The sequence below is a fragment of the Corythoichthys intestinalis genome, chromosome 11 (assembly GCF_030265065.1).
Source record: "Corythoichthys intestinalis isolate RoL2023-P3 chromosome 11, ASM3026506v1, whole genome shotgun sequence".
NCBI lineage: Eukaryota > Metazoa > Chordata > Actinopteri > Syngnathiformes > Syngnathidae > Corythoichthys > Corythoichthys intestinalis.
Window position 1 is genome coordinate 52,527,004 of NC_080405.1, and position 25,161 is coordinate 52,552,164.

At 41.2% G+C, this 25,161-nt stretch overlaps 2 protein-coding genes across 2 annotated transcripts in view; one reads left to right on the top strand and one right to left on the bottom strand.

Moving 5' to 3' along the window:
* The window catches only part of cul4b (cullin 4B), a 37,667-nt gene extending 30,970 nt beyond the window's left edge, over positions 1 to 6,697 (bottom strand). The window contains exons 1-2 of the mRNA XM_057850447.1: positions 5,771 to 6,697; positions 77 to 192 (exon numbers count right to left, since the gene is read on the bottom strand). Coding sequence (XP_057706430.1) covers positions 77 to 192; positions 5,771 to 6,221 — 567 coding nt within the window. The 5' untranslated portion in view covers positions 6,222 to 6,697. The remainder of the gene's footprint in view (positions 1 to 76; positions 193 to 5,770) is intronic.
* Positions 6,698 to 13,818: 7,121 nt separating this feature from the next.
* mcts1 (MCTS1 re-initiation and release factor) lies at positions 13,819 to 24,857 on the top strand. The gene is made up of 6 exons (XM_057850430.1): positions 13,819 to 14,004; positions 14,231 to 14,383; positions 14,467 to 14,564; positions 21,893 to 22,026; positions 24,449 to 24,516; positions 24,598 to 24,857. Exons 1-6 carry the CDS (start codon positions 13,994 to 13,996, stop codon positions 24,677 to 24,679), a joined length of 546 nt encoding a protein of 181 aa, XP_057706413.1. The 5' UTR covers positions 13,819 to 13,993; the 3' UTR covers positions 24,680 to 24,857.
* The last annotated feature ends 304 nt before the right edge of the window (positions 24,858 to 25,161 follow it).

A 25,161-nucleotide genomic window follows, 5' to 3' on the forward strand; every position in this document is an offset into this window, starting at 1 on the left:
GAAGGTGTGATTAAAAACAAAATGAGGTTTAGGCATGGGTAGATGACGGAAGAGTGAGCGCTTGGCAACGACCTACCTGGTAGAGCTCCTCCAGGTTGTACTTAATGGAAGTGCTGTTCTGAATGGCCTCCACTGCTTCTTTAAGCTTCTGCCACGTCTCTTGTGTGTAGTTCTCCGGCAACTTGGGTTTTTCTGGGAGCGGAACATCATCAACATTTTTTGGCTACTCGCCTCAACAGTAACATAAGACTTTAAAATGTGCAAATGTTGCATATTGATTGACGTTAGCAGTTATCTAAAAAAATATATATATATATATATATATATATATATATATATACAGCTGGGAATCTTTGGGCACCTAACGATTCGATTACGATTTAGAGGCTCCGATTCGATTATAAAACGATTATTGATGCACCCCCTCTTTTTTTTTTTTTTTTTTTTTTTAATGTTTTATACATTAGTTCCAAAATTGTTCAAAAATACTCTCAGGCTAAACCAAACTACTATTTCAGTATCAAGTTAACATATAGCAGTAAACAAATATACAAAAATGACAGTAAATAAAAAACTCCAGTCCCCATTCTGTATCAGCAGCTTTAAACTACATTCAATTAATTTATTGTTGTCAATCAACCGTTAAAGTCGTTAAAATTGCTCCTGTTATTCCATAATTTCCCTTTTGTCTACTTTCGGCATGTGAAAGGTTTAAAACTATTTTAAAGATAGATTCAAGTCAATATTTTACCGATTTAGGAGTATTTTAGATAAAAAGGTAATTAGGTTTGCTTGGAAGGTTCGCTACAACAGCCTTGCAGGGAAGTGTACTGCTTTAAGATGGCGGCCGTTTACTAACGCCAGCATCTAGCTTTTTGTAGATGTGCTGCAACGCTACAGAATCAAATATTGCATCTAGTCCTATATAAATTATATCTACCATAACATTATGTGGATGGGTACTTTGTAGCAGCTTTTCGGCAGCAGTCAGGTATGTTTTTTTTTTTTTTTTTTTTATCTCGTGGCATGAGTTGAGTTAGAGCCGTGAGTTGAGCATTGGCATTACCCGAGGGGCCGGATAATGACAAGCATTATGTTTAGCTACTCTCGCTCCGTTCTTCCTCATTGGTACCGAAGAGCGCACGGCGCACTGCGTGTGTTGTACTTCCTCTTTACTTGGCATATTTCAATAATCGGAATTTGGATGTTTGTGAATCGTTCTCGAATCTTCCACGGCCGAATCGCAAATAATCTAAGAATCGGAAATTTCGCACACCTCTATATATATATATATATATTTATATATACAGTGGTACCTCTACATACGATCGCTTCGACACACGAACTTTTCGACATCCGACGTAAAATTTGACTCGCCATTTGTTTCTACATCCGACAACATGCTCGAAATACGACGACAATGGCAGCACCGCAGACGGATGCACGGCGGATTTTCTTGTGTGACAAATCAACACAGGTTTCAGAAAAGGTTGGTACAGGTGGTGAAACAAGGAAAAAGTTTATGCTTACCTTCTAAATGAAGATGCAAATGACAGAAAAATATGAGCGTGGGGTGGGCATCCGTGAAATGGCTCAACAATACATCTCCACGGTCCTCCTCCGACCATCGTTCGCCAGTCTTTATAAGTTAAGCTGACAATTCTTATTGTGGTAACATCTCCAAAGAAATCGCCAGCTTCGCCACGTTTTCATCATTTCTTTCACAACTTATTCAACACAAAACGCCTGCTGTCTGCCGCAATTGACGGTGTTCTCAAGAGAACATTCAAAGTGAAAGTGAAACTCAAGCTCACCGGTCCAGGCACGTCAGCCCCGCGGTGCGTTCAGGTACACAAAAAAACGTCCGCCTTATTAGAACCCGATTCGTTACACTATTACAGGAATTATTATTATTCTTTTTATTATATTATTCCAATTTTGATTTATAATTTATTTATTTTGCTACGTGTAATTGCCATTTGTAATAGCACCAGCAGTATTTTTTAAGGATTTAGTGCAGGTTTTTGGGCTGTGGAACGAATTAATGGAATTATAATGTATTCCTATGGGAAAATCCTGCTCGACATACGACCATTTCGACTTACAAACAAGCTCCTGGAACGGATTAACTTCGTATGTAGAGGTACCACTGTATATGCTATTGAAGCTAGGGGCGTGAAAATCTATCGATACAGTGAATATTCCTAGTCTTTGGAGAGGAGGCGCCATGTATTTTGTGTTGGGGCTGTGATTGCGTGTGTGTGTGTGTGTGTGTGTGTGTGTGTGTGTGTGGTTCAAGTCATCAGCCAATCAAACGTGCGTGTGAGGAAAAAATATGGAATGGTACATTCAGCAAGTGAAAAGGGGTCAATGTAAGTCTGAACATAATAAAAGTAATTCACTTATGATGGTAGGGTCAATTCTATGTTTACAACATATGGGAAGACAATCTAAATTACCTACAGTACATACCTGAAGTCATTATATAATGCAAATAAGGTTGCTTAAAAGTTGGTGGGGACAATTTGAGCATCCTGAAAAGTTTGTAGTGTTATGTCCCTACATCCCTATGCAAAATGGTGATATATCGTGATACTTTGTATCCCAAAAGGTTATCGATATGCTCCTGCAAGAATCGAGATATCGTTTTAAACAGGTGTCAATGTCTAAAAAAAAAAAAAAAAAAAAAAACTACCAAAGCTACCAAAATCTTCCACCATACTAGTGTCTCAGATAACTCTAAGGCTGCCTTGACGGTGCTCGACACCCAATCCAATTAGACTGGGAACGTTTGTTCATTTGAAACCAGAGCATTCACAGTCATTCTGTCCGATTTTTGGGGCATTTACAGGTCTCTTGCTGTTCATTTACAGGTCATTTCCTGTTGAGTTTGAGTCACTGCCTATTCATTTGGGTGATTCCCAGGTCTGTAACACAAAATGAACAGGAAGTGACCAATAAAATATGCCAAAATCAACAGGAAGTAACTAGGGCTGCAGTTATCGATTATTTTAGTATTCGATTACTCGATGAACTAGTTAGTTCAAATAATGAAGTAATTGGATAAGGCACATGAAACATTAAACTACCTGAGCTGAGCCTCAAACAGTATTAAAAAAAAAAAATAACAAGGATCTATGTTCAACATAAGCACAACTGGCTAACTTGCATAGCAAAAGTCCGCTAGCTTAAATTCTATGAATGTTTTTTTTTTTTTTTTTTTTAACATTGCTCTTAACAAATGGTTCAGAAACATTCCCACAAAAAATGGCGAAATACACCTAAAAACTAAATTATGAATGCATTAAAAAAACATTAGCTCAAACAAAAACTCTGCTTATGTTGGTCTTAACATGGAGCAGCTGGATTCAGCCATGTGAAATGTCTATTTTATAGATGGTTTGAATTGCGATTAATTAATTTTTAAGCTGTAATTAACTCGATTAAAAATTTGAATCGTTTGACAGCCCCAATATAGTTGAATCGTCTCAAAATAAGATTCTAATTCACATAATAATGCTATTTAAGACTTTTTTTAATCCTGTTGTACGCACTTTAATTTTGGGGCATTTCAGGTACTTTTCTGTTGATTTTCTGTCACTTCCTGTTGATTTTGAAAGCATTTCGGGGTCACTTCCTGTTTATTTAGGAGCATTAACAGGTCACTTCCTGTTTAGTAACCCAAAATTAACAAGAGGTGACCCGTATATCCCTGAAATGAACAAGAAGTGACCTGTATATAACAGCAACAGGGTTTGACGGCTCTTATTTATTTTTCTATCTTTCCAATTTGGACTTGAATGTAGCTTTAAAGTACATGTGACACGAAAAAGCATGTTTATTTCATAATACACGCAGTATTTTATACTCCTGAATGATATGGACCGCTTGGATGTTTGTGGAAGTAATCGCTGTATTTATTTAGTTTTTTTAATCCCACGCCATGAAAATGAGTGACTTCCGGCTTCAGTCTTGCATTGAGGAGGAGGGCGCTGTGACGTGTAAGGGTGAAGGCGTCCTCTTCACTAAACAGCCGTACTGTTGTGTATGAGGACTAATGATTCAGCTGATTTTGCGGATTAATACTTTTATTTTTCGCATCACTCCAGCCAAACGGCTGCAGAAAAATCTTGCTTTATGAGGGAGAGGCGTGTGCGCCTTTTTGGAGTTTCAAAAGATTCCCATTCACCGTGGATATTGGCCAAAACAAGCCCGACTACTGTGGGACCGTTGGACTTACGAGGAAGTGAGTAAACATCTTGTTTTGTATTATGTCAAATACGAATACAGCGATTACAAAGTAAACACTACAAACTTTCTTTAAATAAAGGACTACTTATGTTTGATCATTGATAGGCATATAAAAAGCTCTCCTCATGCACATTAGCTGCACAACAACTGCAGCCGCACTCCTCCTGGGAACGAACTGTAAATTGCTCTCCGCCGGGCGGTTTGCCGATCCGCGAAGGCTATCGGCAACCCAGTCGTCATGTCAAATAATCCGGGCTAGTTATGTATGATTTTCCGCTTCGAAGACTTTGAAACATCACTCAGTTCGGGTTAGCATGTCGGCTAGCTGTCACGCCTCTTGGTTTGTTTACATTCTCCGAAGCCGGGGAAGGGAAATGACATATGTCCGATTTAGGTGTCATAAAATATCGTTCGGGAGGTGCGACAGTCAAGGTGAAGTCGACAGTTTTGACCATTATGGAGTAATTTTGCCATGTCATCCTGAATAAGTGCATTTTTATGATTTCGTATTCCATTTAGCACAAGACTGTTATTTGTAATGACCATGCCATTTATTTAGCAATTGGTGAAAATACTTGGATAAAAAGAATATCCTGTAAAAATATTGAAGTAAAGCGACAGAAACAATGACATTTTGCAGCTCTCTTCGTTGCGTTTTCCTCGTTGTGAATAGTTCCCCCTCGACGGGCTGACTGGTCCTTCTCAAGCCATTTATATAGCTATTGAGGAAAAATAATTGGATAAAAAGAATATCCTGTAAAAATATTGGAGTAGAGAGATTGAAACAATGACATTTTGCGGCTCTCTTCGTTGCGTTTTCCTCGTTCTGAATAATTCCCCCTCAATGGGCTGAATAGTAAAACCGATGAGCCCAGTCTACCGCTGACGTCATCCACCTGTTGGGGACGCTGAAGCCCTATAATGATAGGCGTGGCTAACCGGCAGATTAAAAGACTAATTTCTCATCATCTGTGCTTTGCTAAATTGTTGTATATAGTCGAATCGTCTCAAAATATGATTCTAATTCACATAATAATGCCATTTAAGACTTTTTTTCTCATGTCGTATGCTCTTTAAGCTGTAATTAACTCGATTAAAAAATTTAATTGTTTGCCAGCCCTAATATAGTCAAATCGTCTCAAAATAAGATTCTAATTCACATAATAATGCTATTTAAGACTATTTATCCTGTTGTACGCACTTTAATTTTGGGGCATTTCAGGTACTTTTCTGTTGATTTTCTGACACTTCCTATTGATTTGGGGAGCATTTCGGGGTCACTTCCTGTTTAGTAACCCAAAATTACCAAGAGGTGACCCGTATATCCCTAAAATGAACAATAAGTGACCTGTATGTAACAGCAACAGGGTTTGACGGCTCTTATTTAACACTAATTTGGACTTGAATGTAGCTTTAATGGGCAAAATGGTAACCATGTAAGCTTCATATTTCTTCGTGTCTAGGCTCTGAGAATTGTCAAGCTCATGAAATGTGATTTGGACGAGTATTTACGGCGTACCTTTGAAATTCTTGATGACTAGCTTCTTGGCGGCACCGGGCTTGCTGTTGGAGAAGGTCCCGGAGCCCGCCGCGCTTTTGCTGAGCCCGTTAGCGTGGTGGCCCCCCACGCCGGCGGCCAGGAGCGCGGCTTTGCTTTTGTTATTGGAGCACGAAGCAGCGGCAGCCTCCTCGGCCATTTTCACATCCAGTCCGATGAAGTCCACGGAGTCCTCGAAACGCAACTTCTTCTGGATGTGCACCGGCGACGAGGAGGCTGACGACGAGGAAGTGAGGTTCTTAGGGGGCGAAGGAGAGATGGTGTCGCTGGTCTCTTCCCTCTCGGAGCCGTTTATTTTCCTCTTCTTCGAAGATATAATATTTCCGGTGTCGTTTTTGACATCAGTAGACGTTGCTCTTGCCTCCTGGGTTGGCGGTGGGGGGTTAGGGGAAGATAAACCTGTTGGAAACATGAAAGAACTGGGAATACTAATTCTTAGCAGCCAGTCTTCTGATCGGAAACTTCCCAAAGATAGCCGGGGAGGATGAGCTCAACGTCGGCGGGGGTTTCGCGAGCGCTACCCGAAGCTGTCCTCAGCTTTCTTCCTTTTATTTTTATCCCGCGGTGGAGAAAGATGGGAGAGTGCAAATTGTCAAAGTACAGAGCTCCACTTGAAGCTGGCCTGCTCGCTTTCTTGTTATTGCTGCTGGCATCCAAAAGAAAGATGGTGGCCTATTGCTTCCTCTTCTCGCCTCGCTCGTCTTTAAACGCGTCGCCGACACGTCCGGGGAACAGCACTTGGCAAAAGGAGACGCCGGACGAAAATTAAACTTTAGAAACGTATCGAGTTTTGGACGCGAAGGGATTCAAGTGGGAGAAAAGATGCCGACCGCGAACGCGCAAAAAAAAGGCTCTTAAAAACTACTCGGTGACCCAACCGGAAGTACTTTGTACAAAAGTACTTTTTGCACCAACGTGTTTTTTTGGTGTTGATTGTTTAGCCCGCAAGATGGCGCTATATTTTCATTAAGTTTCCTGTTAGCCGACCGACCCTAGTTTTCCCAAGAGTGATAAAACACATGAATAAATAAATATACTGCTAAAAAAGGGGAACACTAACATAACACGTTGTAGATCTGAATGAGTGAAATACTTTGTTTTTTTCCATAGTTGAACGTGCTGACAACAAAGTCAGACAAAAATTATCCTTGAAAATGAAATGTATCAACCCATGGAGGTCCGGATTCGGATTTACATTCAAAATGAAAGTGGAAAAATACACTACAGGCTGATCCAACTGTGACCGGTGTGAAACACGCCGCGCTCCGACACAATCCGCTCAGGGCCGGCTCAGGCCATTTGGGGGCCCTAAGCAAAATAATGCCAAGGGGCCTTTATTTTTAGCCCACCATTTCGTCACAGTGTACTGTGAAACCCATACATGCAATCCATCCAATACGTCCATATTTTGTATATTAATCAGATTTTGTTGCACTGCATACTTTAAACTTCTCACCCCAAATGATTGTCAGTACTTACAGTAGATAGCGCCAAGCCTCTTTCTAAAAGAGGAAAAGAAAGAAGAACTTTTATTTTTTTGCGCTTGTAATCAAGTATCAAAACTCTCAAAAGTCAAACAAAGCAAACTGTAGTAAACAAAATAGAATATAAACAATTGCCAGAATGGGGGCCCCCTAGCGGTCAGGGGCCCTAAGCAGCTGCATAGTCTGCGTATAGGCTGGGCCGGCCCTGAATCCGCTCCCACCTCTCTGACCAGGCTGGGACACGAACCCACACTGCGCTGCACGACACGCTTATATCGACAGGCAGGGACACTAACTTCTGTGCCATAAGCTCAAGCCGACAACACAACCGCCTACGTCCCCACATAATGGCATCGGAAGGAATGTTTTTCCACGTACCGCTTCACACACGCAGACCTGCGTGTACCACGCCCCAAAAACCTTCGCTGCCGATCCGGGTCACGGCCAATGTAACCAGTGTGAAACGCACCGCTCCCCGACGCGATCCGCTTCCACCTCTCTGACCAGGCTGGGACGCGAACCCACGCCACGGCACACGGCGCGCTCACATCGACAGGCAGGGACACTAACTGCTGTGCCATAAGCTCTAGCCGACGGTACAGCCGCCATTGTCCCCACATGAAGACGTAGGGGGGAAAGTTTTTCCACGCACCGTTTCACACACGCGGATCCGTTACACTCACCCCCCGAAAACCTTCACTGCCGATCCGGGTCACGGCACCAATGTAACCGGTGTAAAGTGTGCCGTGCCCTGACGCGATCCGCTCCCACCTCTCTGACCAGGCTGGGACGCGAACCCATGCCATGGCACACGACGCGCTCACATCGACAGGCACAAACTGCTGTGCCATAAGCTCGGGCCGACGGCACAGCCACCGGCGTCCCCACATGAAGGCAGTGGCGGGAAGGTTTTTCCATGCACCGCTTCACACACGCAGACCTGCGTGTACCCGTTACACTCACGCCCCGAAAACCTTCGCTGCTGATCCGGGTCACGGCACCAATGTAACCAGTGTGAAACACACCGCGATCCGCTTCCACCTCTCTGACCAGGCTGGGACGCGAACCCATGCCGCGGCACACGGCGCGCTCACATCGACAGGCACAAACTGCTGTGCCATAAGCTCGGGCCGACGGTACAGCTGCCAGTGTCTCCACATGAAGACATTGGGGGGAAGGTTTTTCCACACACCGTTTCACACATGCAGATCCGTTACACTCACCCCTCGAAAACCTTCACTGCCGATCCGGGTCACGGCACCAATGTAACCAGTGTGAAACACACCGCGCCCCGCGCGATCCGCTTCCACCTCTCTGACCAGGCTGGGACGCGAACCCACACCGCGCTCGCATCGACAGGCAGGGACACTAACTGCTGTGCCATAAGCTCGAGCCGACGGCACAGCCGCCGGCGTCCCCACATGAAGGCATTGGAGGGAAGGTTTTTCCATGTGCCGCTTCACACACGCGGACCTGCGTGTACCCGTTACACAACTTTGATGTAATATCCGTTAAACAAGTCAAAATGAAGCTTAGTAGTGTGTTTGGCCTCATGCTTGTATGACCTCCCTGCAACGCCTGGGCATGCTCCTGATGAGGTGACAGATGTTCTCCTGAGGGATTTCCACCCAGATCTGGACCAGCACATCACTGAGTTCCTGGACAGTCTGAGGACCAACCTGTCGCCCTGTAGAAAATTCCAGGAGACTCCAGGAGAGCTGGACAAGGCCGTAGAAGATCCTTAAACCCTCAGCAGGATAGGTATCCACTCCTTTGTTCAAGGAGAAATAGGATGAACACTGCCGGAGCCCTACAAAATGACCTCCAGCAGGCCACTGGTGTGAATGTTTTCTGACCAAACAATCAGAAAGGGGCTCCATGAGGATGGTCTAAGGGTCTAACATTCTGTAGAGAGCCCTGTACTCACTGCCAATCACTGTAGAGCTTAAGAGGCATTTGCCATAGACCACCAGAATTTGAAACTATGCCACTGGCTCTGTGCTCTTCACCGATGAAAGCAGGTTCAACCTGAGCACATTTGACTGACGTGAAAGGGTCCGGAGATCCCATGAAGAACGTTATCCTGCCTGCAACATAATTCAGCACGACCGGTGTGGTGGTGGGTCAGTGATGGTCAGGGGAGGCATATCCCTGGAAGAACACACAGACCTCTACAGGTTAGATGATGGCACCCTGACTGCTATTAGGTATCGGGATGAAATCCTTGGACTCATTGTCAGAAGCAGTTCAAGGTGCTTGAGTGGCCTAGCCAGGCTCCAGATCTCAACCCCATAGGAAATCTGTGGAGGGAGTTGAAAGTCCGTGTTGCCCAACGACAGCCCCAAAACATCACTGCTGTAGAGGAGATCTGCATGGAGGAATGGGTCAAAATACCAGCAACAGTGTGTGAAAAGCTTGTGAAGAGTTACAAAAAACGTTTGGCCTCCGTTATCGCCAACAAAGGGTACATAACAAAGTATTGAGATGAACTTTTGGTATTGACCAAATACTTATTCTCCACCATGATTTGCAAATAAATTCTTTAAAAATCAAACAATGTGATTTTCTGTTTTTTTTTTCACATTCTGTCTCTCATGGTTGAGGTTTACCCATGTTGACAATTACAGGTCTCTCTAATGTTTTCAAGTGGGAGAACTTGCACAATTAGTGGTTGACTAAATACTTATTTGCCCCACTGTAACTCCAAATCCAGACCTCCATGGGTTGATACTTTTGATTTTCATTGATAATTTTTGTGTGATTTCGTTGTCAGCACATTCAACCATGGAACGAACAAAGTATTTAATAAAAATATTTATACAATTTATATCTACAATGTGTTACGTTAGTGTTCCCTTTCATTTTTGAGCTGTGTACATATAAAGCAAAATGAATAAATAAAGAGGAAAGTAATTTTTTTTTTACTTTTACTTTTGCCATTAAAGAAAAGGAAAAAACAATGACAGTTTTTGTCGTTGATGTTTCTATTTCACTTGCCTTTTCTATTTTGCTTTTAACAAAAGGAATGGTCTGTCAATCAAATGGCATTGGGAGGGACTGAAACTAAACTTCAAATAGTTTAAATGTATTTAAACAACAAATATGTCGACAAATTATAAGGTATAGGGCGGAAAACACTCGGGTGACTTGGAGTTCCACTCCGGGACGGGACCCCCAATTTGGCCAAATTTCAAAATTGCACAGTATGCATGTGTGATACATCACTGGAAAGCTTAAAATCTAAATTTTCTGAGGGAATTTTTTTTTAACAGGAGGGCATTAAAAAAAATACAATTTAAACAGCAAAACCCTAACTGGAGGTGAGAGCATGAAAGAGCACAATTAAAGACTCCTTGATTTTAACGACATATTGTCGCGTACTTACCTTGTTTCGATCCAAAAACTCCATGTATCTAGCATGTATCACTGAGTGTCAAGACACAGCTGTGAATGGCCACAGCCGGATTTTTGGGGGATTTTATGCGTGAAACATGGTAATATAACAAGGGTCGCGATGCAGAAATTGCAGACATCAAGGAGTGGTTGACATTTTCTTTTTCATATATTTACTCTTTTGAACTTTTTTTTTTGTGTTTCTTTGTTTGGATCGATTATTTATCATCTAACATATCGGGGAAAATGCAACAGTAACAAAAAAAAAAAAAAAAAACTATTAAAACAAAAAAAAAAATACTATTAACCGATAGTTATGAGGTAGATATCCGTGACTTAGTATTTAGAGACACAATTTTTTCATTGTGTCGTAGTTTGTTTAAAAGTTTAAAATATGCGAGTGAATAGTTTTTAATGTTTTTTTGTTTTGTTTCAAACAATATATTAGAGATCGATTAATGATTCTAAGCTAAAAATGACAGACATTTCGAACAATAAATATAATTACCTTGTTTTTATGGCGGGGTTGAAACAAAAGCGGTTGCGCAATGTCTGTAAACGGGGGTTTCCAGGGTAAAACAGACAAATTAAAAATAGTACGGGGCCTTAATGCGCCATGAATCTGCTATGGTAGCATATAGACATATTGTTCTTTCAAACACAACAGTTCTTTTGGCTTAAAATACAGCAGTTTATTTTAAAGAGGGGTGCAAGAGCAGAAACTGCTTTTTCCGTCTTGTCTGTGTTTTCCGCCATAGACAGATAAATGAATGAATAATGAATTGCCCAAATGAAATTTGATACAAAACTAACAATTCTGATAATTCCCTGGTAACGACGGATTTCCACCAAGCGCGGAATACGTCTCAGTGTTATTGACATGAGTTGCCATATATTTCATGTGATTTGGGGGTGGCCAGGCCTGGCCACGGCTCCCCCCAATGAATTTGTGTGCCACCCCACTCGCCAGTATAATGTCAGATTGTAGTAGCTGCGGAACACAAAATGTTGACTGGACTATTATGGACTATGCACATTAACACAATATAACAGTATACAAAATACAATATAACAAAATCAACCAAAGTATATCAGTAGGCGCGTCCTGAAGTCAATTTGACAGTTTCCTACTGGCCTGTATATTACTACAACATAGTAAAAACCTGAAATTATGGCTTTTTTTGGTGTGCCACCCCAAGGTTTGAGGTGGCCCCACTTGGCCACCCCTATGAAGAATTTCTGGAGGGTTAGGGTTCAACATGTGGTTGATCCAAGATTGTCTGGCCTGTGAGTGAACGAGGGCAAGGGTGTTCCATTTACGTCTTTCACTCCCACTCCGCCCAATTTCCATCCGCCCTCCAAGTGGCCTCCGTGTGACGTCATAGCAAGTGCCTAGGGCAAGTGAGCAAGGACAACTCCAACTGTCACGATCACAATAAAATTCAGTTCCTGGCTGTATTTGCGAAGACTCTCTTTGTAGCTATCATAAAAAAAAACTGCAGTTTGTTTTTTCGCCACCTGCGTTCTGCTCGTCTGCAATATTGCTTTTGTTTTAAAGCTAGTGTGGCATTTCTCCAGGGTGACCTCTTCTTTCGTGACCAAGTTTTTCTCTTAATTGGGGCAGTTATGATGCTGGAACTGACACGATTTACAAGTTCGTCAACTGGAACTGTTGTAAAGGTTAATGGTGATGCAGATATTGCACAAGTGTTATAATTTTTGTAATGGTTCCTAATCACCTCTGCTTCCCTTTTCAGAGAATGGACAGGGGTGGTCATTTTAAACAGAATGCAGTAATGATCAGAAAGAGCAACGTCATTCACTGTAACATCAGAGATGTTAAGACCTTTGGGTATTATTTAATCCAGTATGTGCCCTCTGTTATGTGTTGGAACTGTGACATGCTGAGATTGGGGCTGTCAAACGATTAAAATTTTTAATCGAGTTAATTACAGCTTTAAAATTAATTAATCGCAATTGATCTCAATTCAAACCATCTATAAAATATGCCATATTTTTCTGTAAATTATTGTTGGAATGGAAAGATAAGACACAAGACGGATATATACCTTCAACATACAGTACATAAGTACTGTATTTGTTTATTATAAAAATAAATCAACAAGATGGCATTAACATTATTAACATTCTCTTAAAGCGATCCATGGATAGAAAGACTTGTAGTTCTTAAAAGATAAATGTTAGTACAAGTTATAGAAATTTTATATTAAAACCCCAGTTAATATTTTCGTTTTAATAAAATTTGTAAAATTTTCAATCAAAAAATAAACTAGTAGCTCACCATTGTTGATGTCAATAATTACACAATGCTTAAACCCATAAAATCAGTCGCACCCAAGCGCCAGCAGATGGCGACAAAACTCCAAAAAACACAAGTAACAAGCGGCCATGGCACTACGCTGTCATTTTAATCTGTTTGTGCGGGGCATGTGCGTTATTTGCGTCAAATATTTTAACGTGATTAATTAGAAAAATTACCGCCCGTTAACGCGATAATTTTGACAGCCCCAGCTGAGATAAACCAAATGTATCCAAAATATTTAAAAGCTCTTTAGCACATCCTTCTTCAGGATAATAAGCATGAATGTTAAAGTCACCCACTAAAACACAATCAATTCAACTCATCACTCAGACTCGACAAAGTTTAGCCCGCAAGATGACGTCATATCTTCATGACGGACAAATCGTGCTCGTAAAAAATATGAAAACATCATTTGTGCTCATAAAACAATATTACATTGTGCATTCTCAAAAAATGTGTTTACAAAATATTCTTTTTTAATGCTCGCAAAATCATTTTTGGAGCTTAAAAATATTTTTTACGTTAGCAAAACGATGTTGTGAGTAAATGCAAAACAATATTCGTATAAGATATAGTCATTATCATTAAAAATTGACAAAGTCAAATGAATAAAATAACTATAAGCTCAAAACATAGTGAGAAAACTTCTAGACCTAATGCATAACAAAAGAAAATGTAGCATAAAACATGCTATGTGTATTATGTACAGTATAGCATAATAGTGAGTAACTTGTAATAATTGTCATGATTAGTCTTTGGTCAGTTTTTTGACACACGTTGAACCTTGCAAAACTGTCGTAAAAATAACGTAAATCGTTGACGCCGCACAGCTTTACGGCTGGTCGTATCAAAAATAAGCGTGGAAGTGCAGTAAACTTGCACCATATTGTTTCCACTTTGCATTAAAATACCGAACCTGTCGCATTGAATGTAAAATAAGGCATTAAACCACTCTGGGAAAGCGAGAAACAACGACCAACCACAATGTTTAAAAAGTAAGTGGTCATTATTTTCATCCCGGAGCTAATGCTAATAGACGTAGCAATGGCTTGTGCAGGTGTTCTCTTGTTGAATATTTACACAATCCTTCCATTCATTTATAAAGTTTATGTTTTAACGATGCTATAAACTTCTGGAAAGCTCAACGATTCAGTATTTTGCTGTCCACAAATTGTTGCGTCGATGTTTAGTAGTAAAAACTCCTGTGATCCCTTCTTGTAGATTTGACGAGAAGGAAAATGTCTCAAATTGTATACAATTGAAAACATCAGTGATAAAAGGGATCAAGAGCCAGCTGCTGGATCAGTTTCCTGACATGGAGTCATGGCTCAATCACATCATGCCAAAGAAGGACCCTGTCAAAATAGTGCGATGGTGCGTTTTCTCCCAATTTTTAGCTATTTGATTCAATGTATTACGAATCTCACTCATCTCAACCGTCTTTGCTGCCCTTTCAGCCACGAACACATTGAAATCTTGACCGTGAACGGAGAGTTGCTGTTCTTCAGACAACGAGAAGGACCCTTCTACCCTACCCTCAGACTGTTGCATAAATGTAAGATTTTGACACTTAGTATGGCTGGGTGGGTACGAGAGGTGGGAATCTTGGGGCACCAAATGATTCGATTACGGTTCAGAGGCCACGATTCGATTATAAATCAATTATTGATGCACCCCCCCAGCTAATATCGTCTTTTAATGTTTCGTACATTTGTTACAAAAACTGTACAAAAATCCTCTCAGTTGTTAAAATTGCTCTCATTATCCCATAATTTCCCTTTTGTCTTTTGACATGTGAAAGTTTTAAAACTGTTTCATCATTTAAAGATGTATTTAAGTCAAGATTTTGCCGATTTAGGAGTATTTTCGATAAAAAGTTAAGAAGGTTCCTTCGGAAGGTTCCATACAACAGCCTTCTAGAGAAGTCTACTGCTTTAAGATGGCGGCTGTTTACTTACGCCGCTGAGTCTGTCATTTCCCATCTAGTTTTCGAAATGTGTGCTAACGCCGCAGAGTCTGTCATTTCGCATATAAGTGTATATATATATACACTCACCGGCCACTTTATTAGGTACACCATGCTAGTAACGGGTTGGACCCCCTTTTGCCTTCAGAACTGCCTCAATTCTTCGTGGCATAGATTCAACAAAGTGCTGGAAGCATTCCTCAGAGAGTTTGGTCCATATTGACATGATGGCATCACACAGTTGGTGCAGATTTCTCGGCTGCACATCCATCATGCGAATCTCCCGTTCCACCACATCCCAAAGATGCTCTATTGGATTGAGATCTGGTGACTTTGGAGGCCATTTGAGTACAGTGAACTCATTGTCATGTTCAAGAAACCAGTCTGAGATGATTCCAGCTTTATGACATGGCGCATTATCCTGCTGAAAGTAGCCATCAGAAGTTGGGTACATTGTGGTCATAAAGGGATGGACATGGTCAGCAACAATACTCAGGTAGGCTGTGGCGTTCAAACAATGCTCAATTGGTACCAAGGGGCCCAAAGAGTGCCAAGAAAATATTCCCCACACCATTACACCACCACCACCAGCCTGAACCGTTGATACAAAGCAGGATGGATCCATGCTTTCATGTTGTTGACGCCAAATTCTGACCCTACCATCCGAATGTCGCAGCAGAAATCGAGACTTATCAGACCAGGCAACGTTTTTCCAATCTTCTGTTGTCCAATTTCGATGAGCTTGTGCTAATTGTAGCCTCAGTTTCCTGTTCTTAGCTGAAAGGAGTGGCACCCGGCGTTGTCTTCTGCTGCTGTAGTCCATCTGCCTCAAAGTTCGATTTACTGTGCGTTCAGAGATGCTCTTCTGCCTACCTTGGTTGTAACGGGTGGCTATTTGAGTCACTGTTGCCTTTCTATCAGCTCGAACCAGTCTGGCCATTCTCCTCTGACCTCTGGCATCAACAAGGCATTTTCGCCCACAGAACTGCCGCTCACTGGATATTTTTTCTTTTTCGGACCATTCTCTGTAAACCCTAGAGATGGTTGTGTGTGAAAATCCCAGTAGATCAGCAGTTTCTGAAATACTCAGACCAGCCCTTCTGGCACCAACAACCTTGCCTGGCACGGCCAGACTGTTCTCCCTGTATTTTTCAAACACTGAGAGAAAAGTCTGGGAACCACCCCATTAACGGCCTCTCGAGCAGGTACAAAATCAATAGACAAATCAGATTAGTTAGATAATTTGCGCGACGTGTTCTTAACGAGCAACGTCACTCTTGTGCGTCGGAAGTTGTCTTCACAACAACACAGACGGTGAACAGGAGAGCCGAGAATATGTTCCAATCCACGGTAAAATCAGTTTTAAATTACCAAAAACACATCGACACAAGTCATTGACAACAGTCTGTCTCGCGCTAGCCATGTCGAATAAACTCCGCTCTCCTCGTATGTTTCCTTTCGCGCGCAAGTCCCTCGTCCTGCCCTCGTCGTTTGACTAACGTCACGTCTGCCCGTCGCTGATTGGTCCACTCCGCTGTCTGTTTGCTGTGGTTTGCTCCGCCCTGGAAATTGTATCCGCTGAATGGTGGCCAGACTCAATCGCTGGAACAGCGGTGAGTCTGGTTTACCAGGCAACCAACAACCATGCCACGTTCAAAGTCACTCAAATCACCTTTCTTCTCCATACTGATGCTCGGTTTGAACTGCAGGAGATTGTCTTAAACCATGTCTACATGCCTAAATGCACCAAGTTGCCACCATGTGATTGGCTGATTAGAAATTAAGTGTTAACGAGCAGTTGGACAGGTGAACCTAATAAAGTGGCCGGTGAGTGTATATATATATATATAATATACAGTGCTGCTCAAAAGTTTGTGAACCCCCTCAACATTTTGGAATTTTCTATTATTTCAACCTGATTTCCTAATCAATCAATTCAGTAGTTTTTTTTTGTTTTTTTAACAGTTGTGTTGTCGAGACTAAATTAAAAAGAGTTTTCATCAACTGATGTAGGTGCAAAATTGAACTGTTTGGTCACAACCAAAACCGCCATGTCTGGCGAAAAGTCAACACTGCATACCACCAAAAGAACCTTCTCCCAACAGTGAAGCATGGAGGTGGGAATGTCAAGATCTGGGCTTGCTTTTCATCCTCAGGACCTGGACAACTCCACATAGTCCAGGGAATCATGAATTCTGAGGAATATTGTCAAATCCTAGAACATAACCTGACGCCATCTGTTTTGAAGTTAAAGCTTGGCAGAAGGTGGATCATGCAACATGATAATGATCCAAAGCATTCCAGCAATACAACCAAGGAATGGCTGAAAAAGAAGAAGATTCGTGTTCTGGACTGGCCCAGTCAAAGTCCTGACCTAAATCCCATTGAAATGCTGTGGCGGGACCTGAAGCGAGCAGTTCATGCCAGACGCCCATCAAACCTCTCTCAACTGACTGCGTTCTGCAAGGAAGAATGGGCAAAAATCCCCCAAAGTAGATGTGAGAGGCTGATTAGTCACTACAGAAACCGTTTGGTTGAGGTAATCTCTGCAAAAGGAGGCGCAATATCCTATTAACTGAAGGGGTTCACATACTTTTGCACACATGATATCTGAGTTTTTCTTAAATCAACCACTTTTGTTAAATAAAGAATGACAATATAACTATTTCTTTTGTTTCAGTCCATTATTTGGAATGTCAGTATTGTGGATTTGGGTATAACTTAACATTTAATAAGGTTATTTTATTTTATTTTTTACAAAAAATCTGACCATCGCTGTGGGGTTCACAAACTTTCGAGCAGCACTGTACATACTGCTGGCCAAAAGTATTGGCACCCCTGCAATTCTGTCAGATAATGCTCAATTTCTCCCAGAAAATGATTGCAATTACAAATGCTTTCGTGTTAAATTCTTTATTTATTTTGCTTCTAATGAAAAAACCCAAAAGAGAATGTTGAAAAAAAATGAAGTCATGCTCATTTTGCACAAAACTCCAAAAATGGGCCGGACAAAAGTATTGGCACACTTTGAAAAATCATGTGATGCTTCTCCAATTTGTGTAATTAACAGCACCTGTTACTTACCTGTGGCAAATCACACGTGCAGCCAGTTAAAATGGATTAAAGTTGACTCAACCTCTCTCCTGTGTCCTTGTGTTTTGAGCATGGAGAAAAGAAAGAAGACCAAAGAACTGTCTGGGTTCCCTGATGTTTTGGGGTTGCTTAGCTTCTTCTTGCACTGGACTACTTGACTGTGTGCATGGCATTATGAAGTCTGAAGGCTACCAAAAAATTTTGCAGCATAATGTATGGCCCAGTGTGAAAAAGCTGGGTCTCCCTCAGAGGTCATGGGTCTTCCAGCAGGACAATGACCCAAAGCACCCTCCAAAAAGCACTAGAAAATGGTTTGAGAGAAGGCACTGGAGACTTCTAAAGTGGCCAGCAATGAGTCCAGACCTGAATCCCATATAACACCTGTGGAGAGATCTGAATATGGCAGTTAGGAGAAGGCACCTTTCAAATCTCAGAGACCTGGAGCAGTTGGCCAAAGAAGAATGGGCTAAAATTCCAGCACAGCATTGTAAGAAACTCCATGATGGATTCCGGAAGTGGTTGTCCGCAGTTATTTTGTCTCAAGGTTGTGCTACCAAGTATGAGGGTGCCAATACTTTTGTCTGGCCCATTTTTGGAGTTTTGTGTAAAATGATAATGATTTAATTTTTTTTCATTCACATTTGTGTTTTTTTATTGCAAGCAAAATAAATGGAGATATTAATACCGAAGCATTTGTAATTGCAATCATTATCTGGGAGAAATTGAGCACTATCTGACAGAGTTACAGGGGTGCCAATACTTTTGGCCAGCAGTGTACAATATAATTTAAAAAAACAAAAAACAAAGACTGCCTACAGGGCAGCGGTAACAGCATGTAAGTAATACTCGCTTTCATGAATAAATACCAGATAAAAACAATTATAATACTGTTGTATTAAAATGCGTAAAACCCAGACCAGTTTGTCCAGGTCCTCCCGATTAGCCATGCCGGTTCTGTTTCAGTTGCTATCGTTTTTGAGATATTAATTTCGAGTGATGACGTCACGCAGCCCCCCATCTGCGGTGGAACAAAGCCACAATGGTGCCATTTGTTTGTGCTAGGTTTGTGCTGTAAAAAAATTTTTGTGCTACTATTTTTTTGTCGCAATTGAAATACTAATTTCGAGTGATGACGTCAAAGCCCCACTATTGTGACTGACGGAGTGTACCAACTCTCTCAATAACAAGTAGCGCAAACATAGCACACACCAGTGGCACCACTTCAGGTCTATTTTGCAGTAAATAGGAGACTGCGAATCTTGTCATCGTTCAAAATTAATATCTCAAGCATGATGTTATCACTTCAAATTGATATCTCAATATCTCAAAAATGAATTTTTTACAGCACAAACGGCTGACACAACTTTTAGCCATTTTTAATTAAAATGGGGGACTGGTTGACCTCAGATCAACCTATAAAAGAATGGTAAATATCTAAAGTGATAGCCGCAAAAACAAAAGTTTTTGGAGCACAAACAATTGCTTATTATCTAAATTCGCATCTGATTGGGGACCAACTTCACAGAGGTGTTGACGTTTTGTGAACCGGAAGTTGTTTGGTCACGCGGACTTCAACCAATGGCGATGTGAAGGCCGGTGCGGACACAAAACGGTGAGCGACGCAATGTCGCGTGACAATACGTGGCCAGTCTGAACGCAGCATTAGAGTTGACCCTGTTTGATTGCCATTGGTATAGTGGAAAATTTAGCTACAAGCCTGTTGGTTTATTTTAAAACGGAATATCGATTCTTGGCGTGAGTGTATTGATAACCGATTAGGAGGCAAAGTATCGCAATATATCACCATATTGATATATTGTTACTAGCAGTGCAACGGTTTGTGGTTCAAAACCGAACCGTACGGTTCGCCCTGTACGGTTCAATACACCTTTATGAACCGCGCCTTTTTGGTTTTGCAATTACAGTAATTTATTCCGAACGCTTGTGGAATGAATTGGTCCAACTCTGTGTGCCTGTGTGTGACGTGAAGCGCAGCTGTGGAGAAATTCCCGCCCCGCGAGTTAATGTCCAATCGCTGTCAAGCACCTGTGTAATAGGAGCCGAGTAACGCCCTCTCTCGCTTACGAGCGAGGTGAAAGTGAAACAAGAAAGAAAACAAAAAATTATGGCGAGCGGAGGAGTCGACAGACCGAATTTTGAGGGAGCACCGGCTTCTTTCATATCTGCGGTGTGGCAACATTTCGGTTTCCCCGTGGACTACAATGCAGACGGAGAGAAAATATTGAAAAAAAAATAAAACAATTTGCAAGCATTGCTCAGCGCTTGTTCCCTATGCTAACGGCAACACTTCTAACATGACTCGGACCCTCAGCCGGGATCACCCACAGACATCGCTTTCTCAGAGCAGGACAACCCCGAAGATGACACCAGTGAAAACACACGGGTCTATAGAAGAGGTGTTCCAAAAGCCTTACAATATCAGGTCAGAAAAACAAGAAAATAACCCACGCAGTGGGTATGTGCATTGCAAAAGAGATGCAACCATATTCCGTGGTTGAAAATGCAGGCTTCGTTAATTTAATTGCAACGCTTGACCCGCGTTATATTGTTCTCTCGCGGACATATTTCGCCAACAACACAATCCCCGACATTTATGAAATGGCACGCAAAGCCATCGAAGATGATTTCGCTAAAGCACATAGTTTCGCCTTAACGACTGATAGTTGGACTTCCCGTGCTACAGAGTGCTACTACCTAACTGTGACGGTCCACCATAATTCATACCTGTCAAGTTGTCTGGTCTCGTCGTAATTTGTACAAGTGAGCACTCATTTTTAAATGTCTACGCCGTACGTTACGTTCAAAATCTGCACGTTTTTCGTGCATTACGTTTTTTTTTCACCGTTTGGATTTGGTCACCGTTTCTGCAACAAGACAATGTTTTTAATACGTTGGATGAATGACGCGAGAAAAGTCAGACACGGAAAGGGAAGAGTGTTTGTTGAGACGCTGTAGCAAACGCGATGCTAGGCTAGGTGGCTCCAATATTTCCTGACTTAACAGACAGCATACAATCTACGCCTAGATAACTCATGCATATGAACTACATGCGAAAGTAAACAGCTGCCATTTTAGAGCAGTAAACTTCTCAGAAAGGCTCTGTTGTAGTAAACCTTACGAGCGAACCTAAGCAACTTTTTATCCAAAATACTCCTAAATCGGTAAAATCTTGAGTCTATCTTTAGAGGATGAAACAGTTTTAAAATTTTCACATGTCCGAAGTAGACGGAAGGGAACTAAGGCAAAAACAGGAGTAATTTTATCAACTTTAACGGTTGATTCACAACATTAAATGACCTCCAAACATAGCAAAGGTTACTATGTTTTTGGGTTTGTTTGTTTGTTTGTTTGTTTTTTTATGGAAAAAAAAACAGGAAAGGTATCACCAGTTACTTTGCCAAGTAACTTTTTTTTACTACTGTGTGTGCATTTCAGTAGTCAGTCACTACACTTGCCAAAGAGCTAAGAGGCATTTTAACAGTCGAAAATGTTTACATTTTAAGTGTTTATTTCATTTTTAAAAAAGCAAAATAAAGGCAGTTTAAAAAAAAAAAAAAAAAGGCAAAACACAAACCGAAACCAAACCGAAACCGTGATCCCAAAACCGAGGTTCAAACCGAACCGTGGGCTAACTGAACCGTTGCACCCCTAATTGTTACACCCCTAGTGACTATCAATTCAATTCATTCACAAGAAGAGGAAGTGGGAAAACAATTAGATTTTATTTGACGTCCATATCACACAGTTGTATCTGATTTATGAATTATTATCCGGTAACACAGAGCTTCCTTGTCTCCTTACAGATCCATTTATTCTTCCTCACCAGCAAGTAGACAAAGGGGCCATCAAATTTGTCCTAAGTGGCGCCAACATCATGTGTCCCGGACTGACGTCACCAGGCGCTAAACTCTACCCGGCTGAATTGGACACAGTAGTTGTATCCTTATTTATTCTTGCTTTATGCATGAATACATGAGCAACACCACACTTTTTAAAAAAATTATTTGTAAAAAAAAAAAAAAAAAATCAAATCATATGTGGAAACTGGTATGAACACTAGTTGAATTATTCTTTCATCACAGACAAACGTTTTAAGTTGTTTTATTCACCTGACATGTTTGGGCGTGTACTTCCTTCTTCATCAGGTTGTCACTGGTGCTGGTGTGACACATCTTAATCTGCTGATGAAAGAAGGCGTGACTCACCTGTCAGATTTGACAGGCGAGTCACGCCCTCTGCTGACCGTTCACTCCTCAGTAGTGGTGCTGGTCCAGGTAGCAGAGAGCATGAAAGCTCCTTCGACTCTGTTGATGGTTCCTCACACACAACATGCACTAAAAAGGTGTCTGTATCCACAGTGGGCAATAACAAAAGGTGCAGGATAGGTTAAAAAACAACACAGCGGGGAGAGTAAACAACAAACAAAACAAGAGCAAAAAAATAACTGAAATATTTTAAATAAAATTAAAATAAATGCAGTCCCTTAGGTGAGCCTAAACCCACAGCTCAACATTATTTTCATCTGAATAAAAATAATTGAATTATTAGTATCATGTTTACACTCTTTCTCAAAACAGACAGTTGCCAGAGAGGGAAAAAAAACAAGTTTTACCACCGCTAGACACACTAAACACACTGGAGTTAACTCTCCATATCGTAGTCGCGTATTATAACTGAAGAATGGTGTCAAATTTCTTTGGCAACAATTCACAAGTTATATGAATCAATACCTCAGAGAATTGAGTCTGTAATTGCCATAAAAGGCGGACCTACACCACATTACATTTGTTTTTTTTTGTATTTTTCTAGTAGATTTTTAACTTATTCACTTCCAGCCATTTTCACCGGAGCAAGGCCCTTTGCTCCCGGCCGATTTACTGGATTTTGACTGATTTTGCAAGGCCCACAGAAAATTCTGTTCTATTGCTATATAAACATGGAACCCACCAAAAGAAAGATTAGACTCTGTTCTTTCAGCAGAAAAAAAGCAAGTTCATATCTTTTTCCATTCTTTACAAATCAGCATTAGAAAATAGCTTAGTTTGAGCAATTTTCCAATTTCTGATGAAAAAACGGAGAAAATGAGCTTTTTGTAAACACATACATTTCAAACATAACTTTGACTTTAACACAGCTATTTTTGCTTTAGTTACATCCCAAACATCAGAATAATTTTTTCCTTTTACAAAATAACATGAACAACCAGACAAATAGAGCTTTTGATAGCAAAGTAACAATTTATTCACACATACCTAACTTAAACTTTTCCCTCGTTGCCGCCTGTCTCGTAAAGCTGGAATTTTTTTTGGTCTTTCGTTTATGGTGACCACCGCCTCGTTCACCTGGGGAACTTGTGTTCCTGGGGGGTAACTGGTTTGGCCGTGTGCGTTTCCGTGCGGGACACTGGAGGGTGCGGGGGATGCGAGCGGCAAGCCTGCGGAGCGGGCTCTGCTAGTCGAGCAGCACGGTCACAACTACGCTGTACTGGTTGAATTGGGTTGGAGGGTCTTACCAAATGCACTACTGCCCTCCAGTGGCCAGTTTTATTGCTTTAAAATGGGTTTTGAGCTTTGTGCATTCTATCTAAGATAAATGGGAAGCTGTAGATGCCAGTGGTGAAAAAAAAAAAAAACCCGCAAAAGACGTATAAATATGTTTTGGGGACACTGAAGCAATTAAAAATATAACGTATTTATACGTTTTTGGGAGCAAATGAGTTAAAGGTGTTTGAGTTATTTTGCCCAACCCTTGGAACACAGAACATGAATTTTGATTGTTATTTATATCCGTAGCGCTGCAATGCATGCTAGGAGGCATGTTAGACAACAACAGTGTCGACAGCAGGTGGCAGCAGAGGGTGACTGCCTCCCCCAAGGGAGCAGTGATGGCCAAATGAAGCTGCTTGATCATGGTGGTTCATTTAATCTTATGACAAGTCTTATGATGCTGCTGTCAAATAAAGTGTTACAGTGGACAAATGCCGTTTTTGTGTCAAATTTGGTGGGTGGTGGCTTATAGTCAGGTGCGCTTTATAGTCCGAAAATTATGGTAAATGGGTTTTGCGACACCTGTAGAAACCCTGTTGTAAAAGTACAAGCATTTTATCTTTTTAGGTACTAAGGTAACGCAAGCAATAAAAGCAGGTATGTTATCGATTTGCATGTTAGCAAAAATATCATTTCCCTTCCGTGGAGTGTGTATTTAAGTGACATTTTTCAGCATTTTTTAAGCAGCCAGGAGAAGAACAAACAACAACGAGAAATACATTATTACACCTATGCTACCTATGAACATAGTGGCGCTATGGTTAGCTAATTCTACTGAGCCTAGCAACATTTGTCTTTAACAAGAAATCGTAGGCCATTATGGCAGAAGGCAAACAACACGCACTGTCCGTTGGCGTCATGAAGATGTCAGCAGAGAGCATGTAAGTATTCAAGCACACCATTCAAAGTTGTGTATCGAATCACTAAACTGATTATCATGTCCTTTTTTTTTTTGCACGCAGAGAAAAAGTCAACAAGGGTATCGGCATCGAGAACATTCACTATCTGAACGACGGCTTGTGGCACATGAAGACGTATAAATGATACAAAAAATAAGCAACTAGCTTTCCTGCCAAAACATAGAGTGCTCTTGATAGCGGCTGTTTACAACGACTCAAGGCTTTGTACCAATTCACCATTGTGTACCAATAAAAAGAAATGTCTCCCTTTTAAAGGCTTATCTTCACACTGGACCTGCTTTATTTGAACAGGATGTTTGCTAAGGAGTGTGACAATACAGTACATCGTTATGGTGATTAGGGCTGGATTTTTATTTTTCTAAATGAGTATTTCAGTGCCATTGACGATAACCGACGCCCAGTCATGTGGCGTCCAATTATCCGTCTGCTGTGATTTCAAATGGGTGACTTTAGTAGATGTCCAATCTGTTTGAAATGGGAGGGATGATAATAAATGTACGTTCCGCTGTCAATTTCTGCCAATAAGTTGATAGAAACCAGTGTTGTTTTTGGCAGCCCTTTTCATTTTCGTCTAAGACGATAATACTTAATTAGTCTTAGTCATAT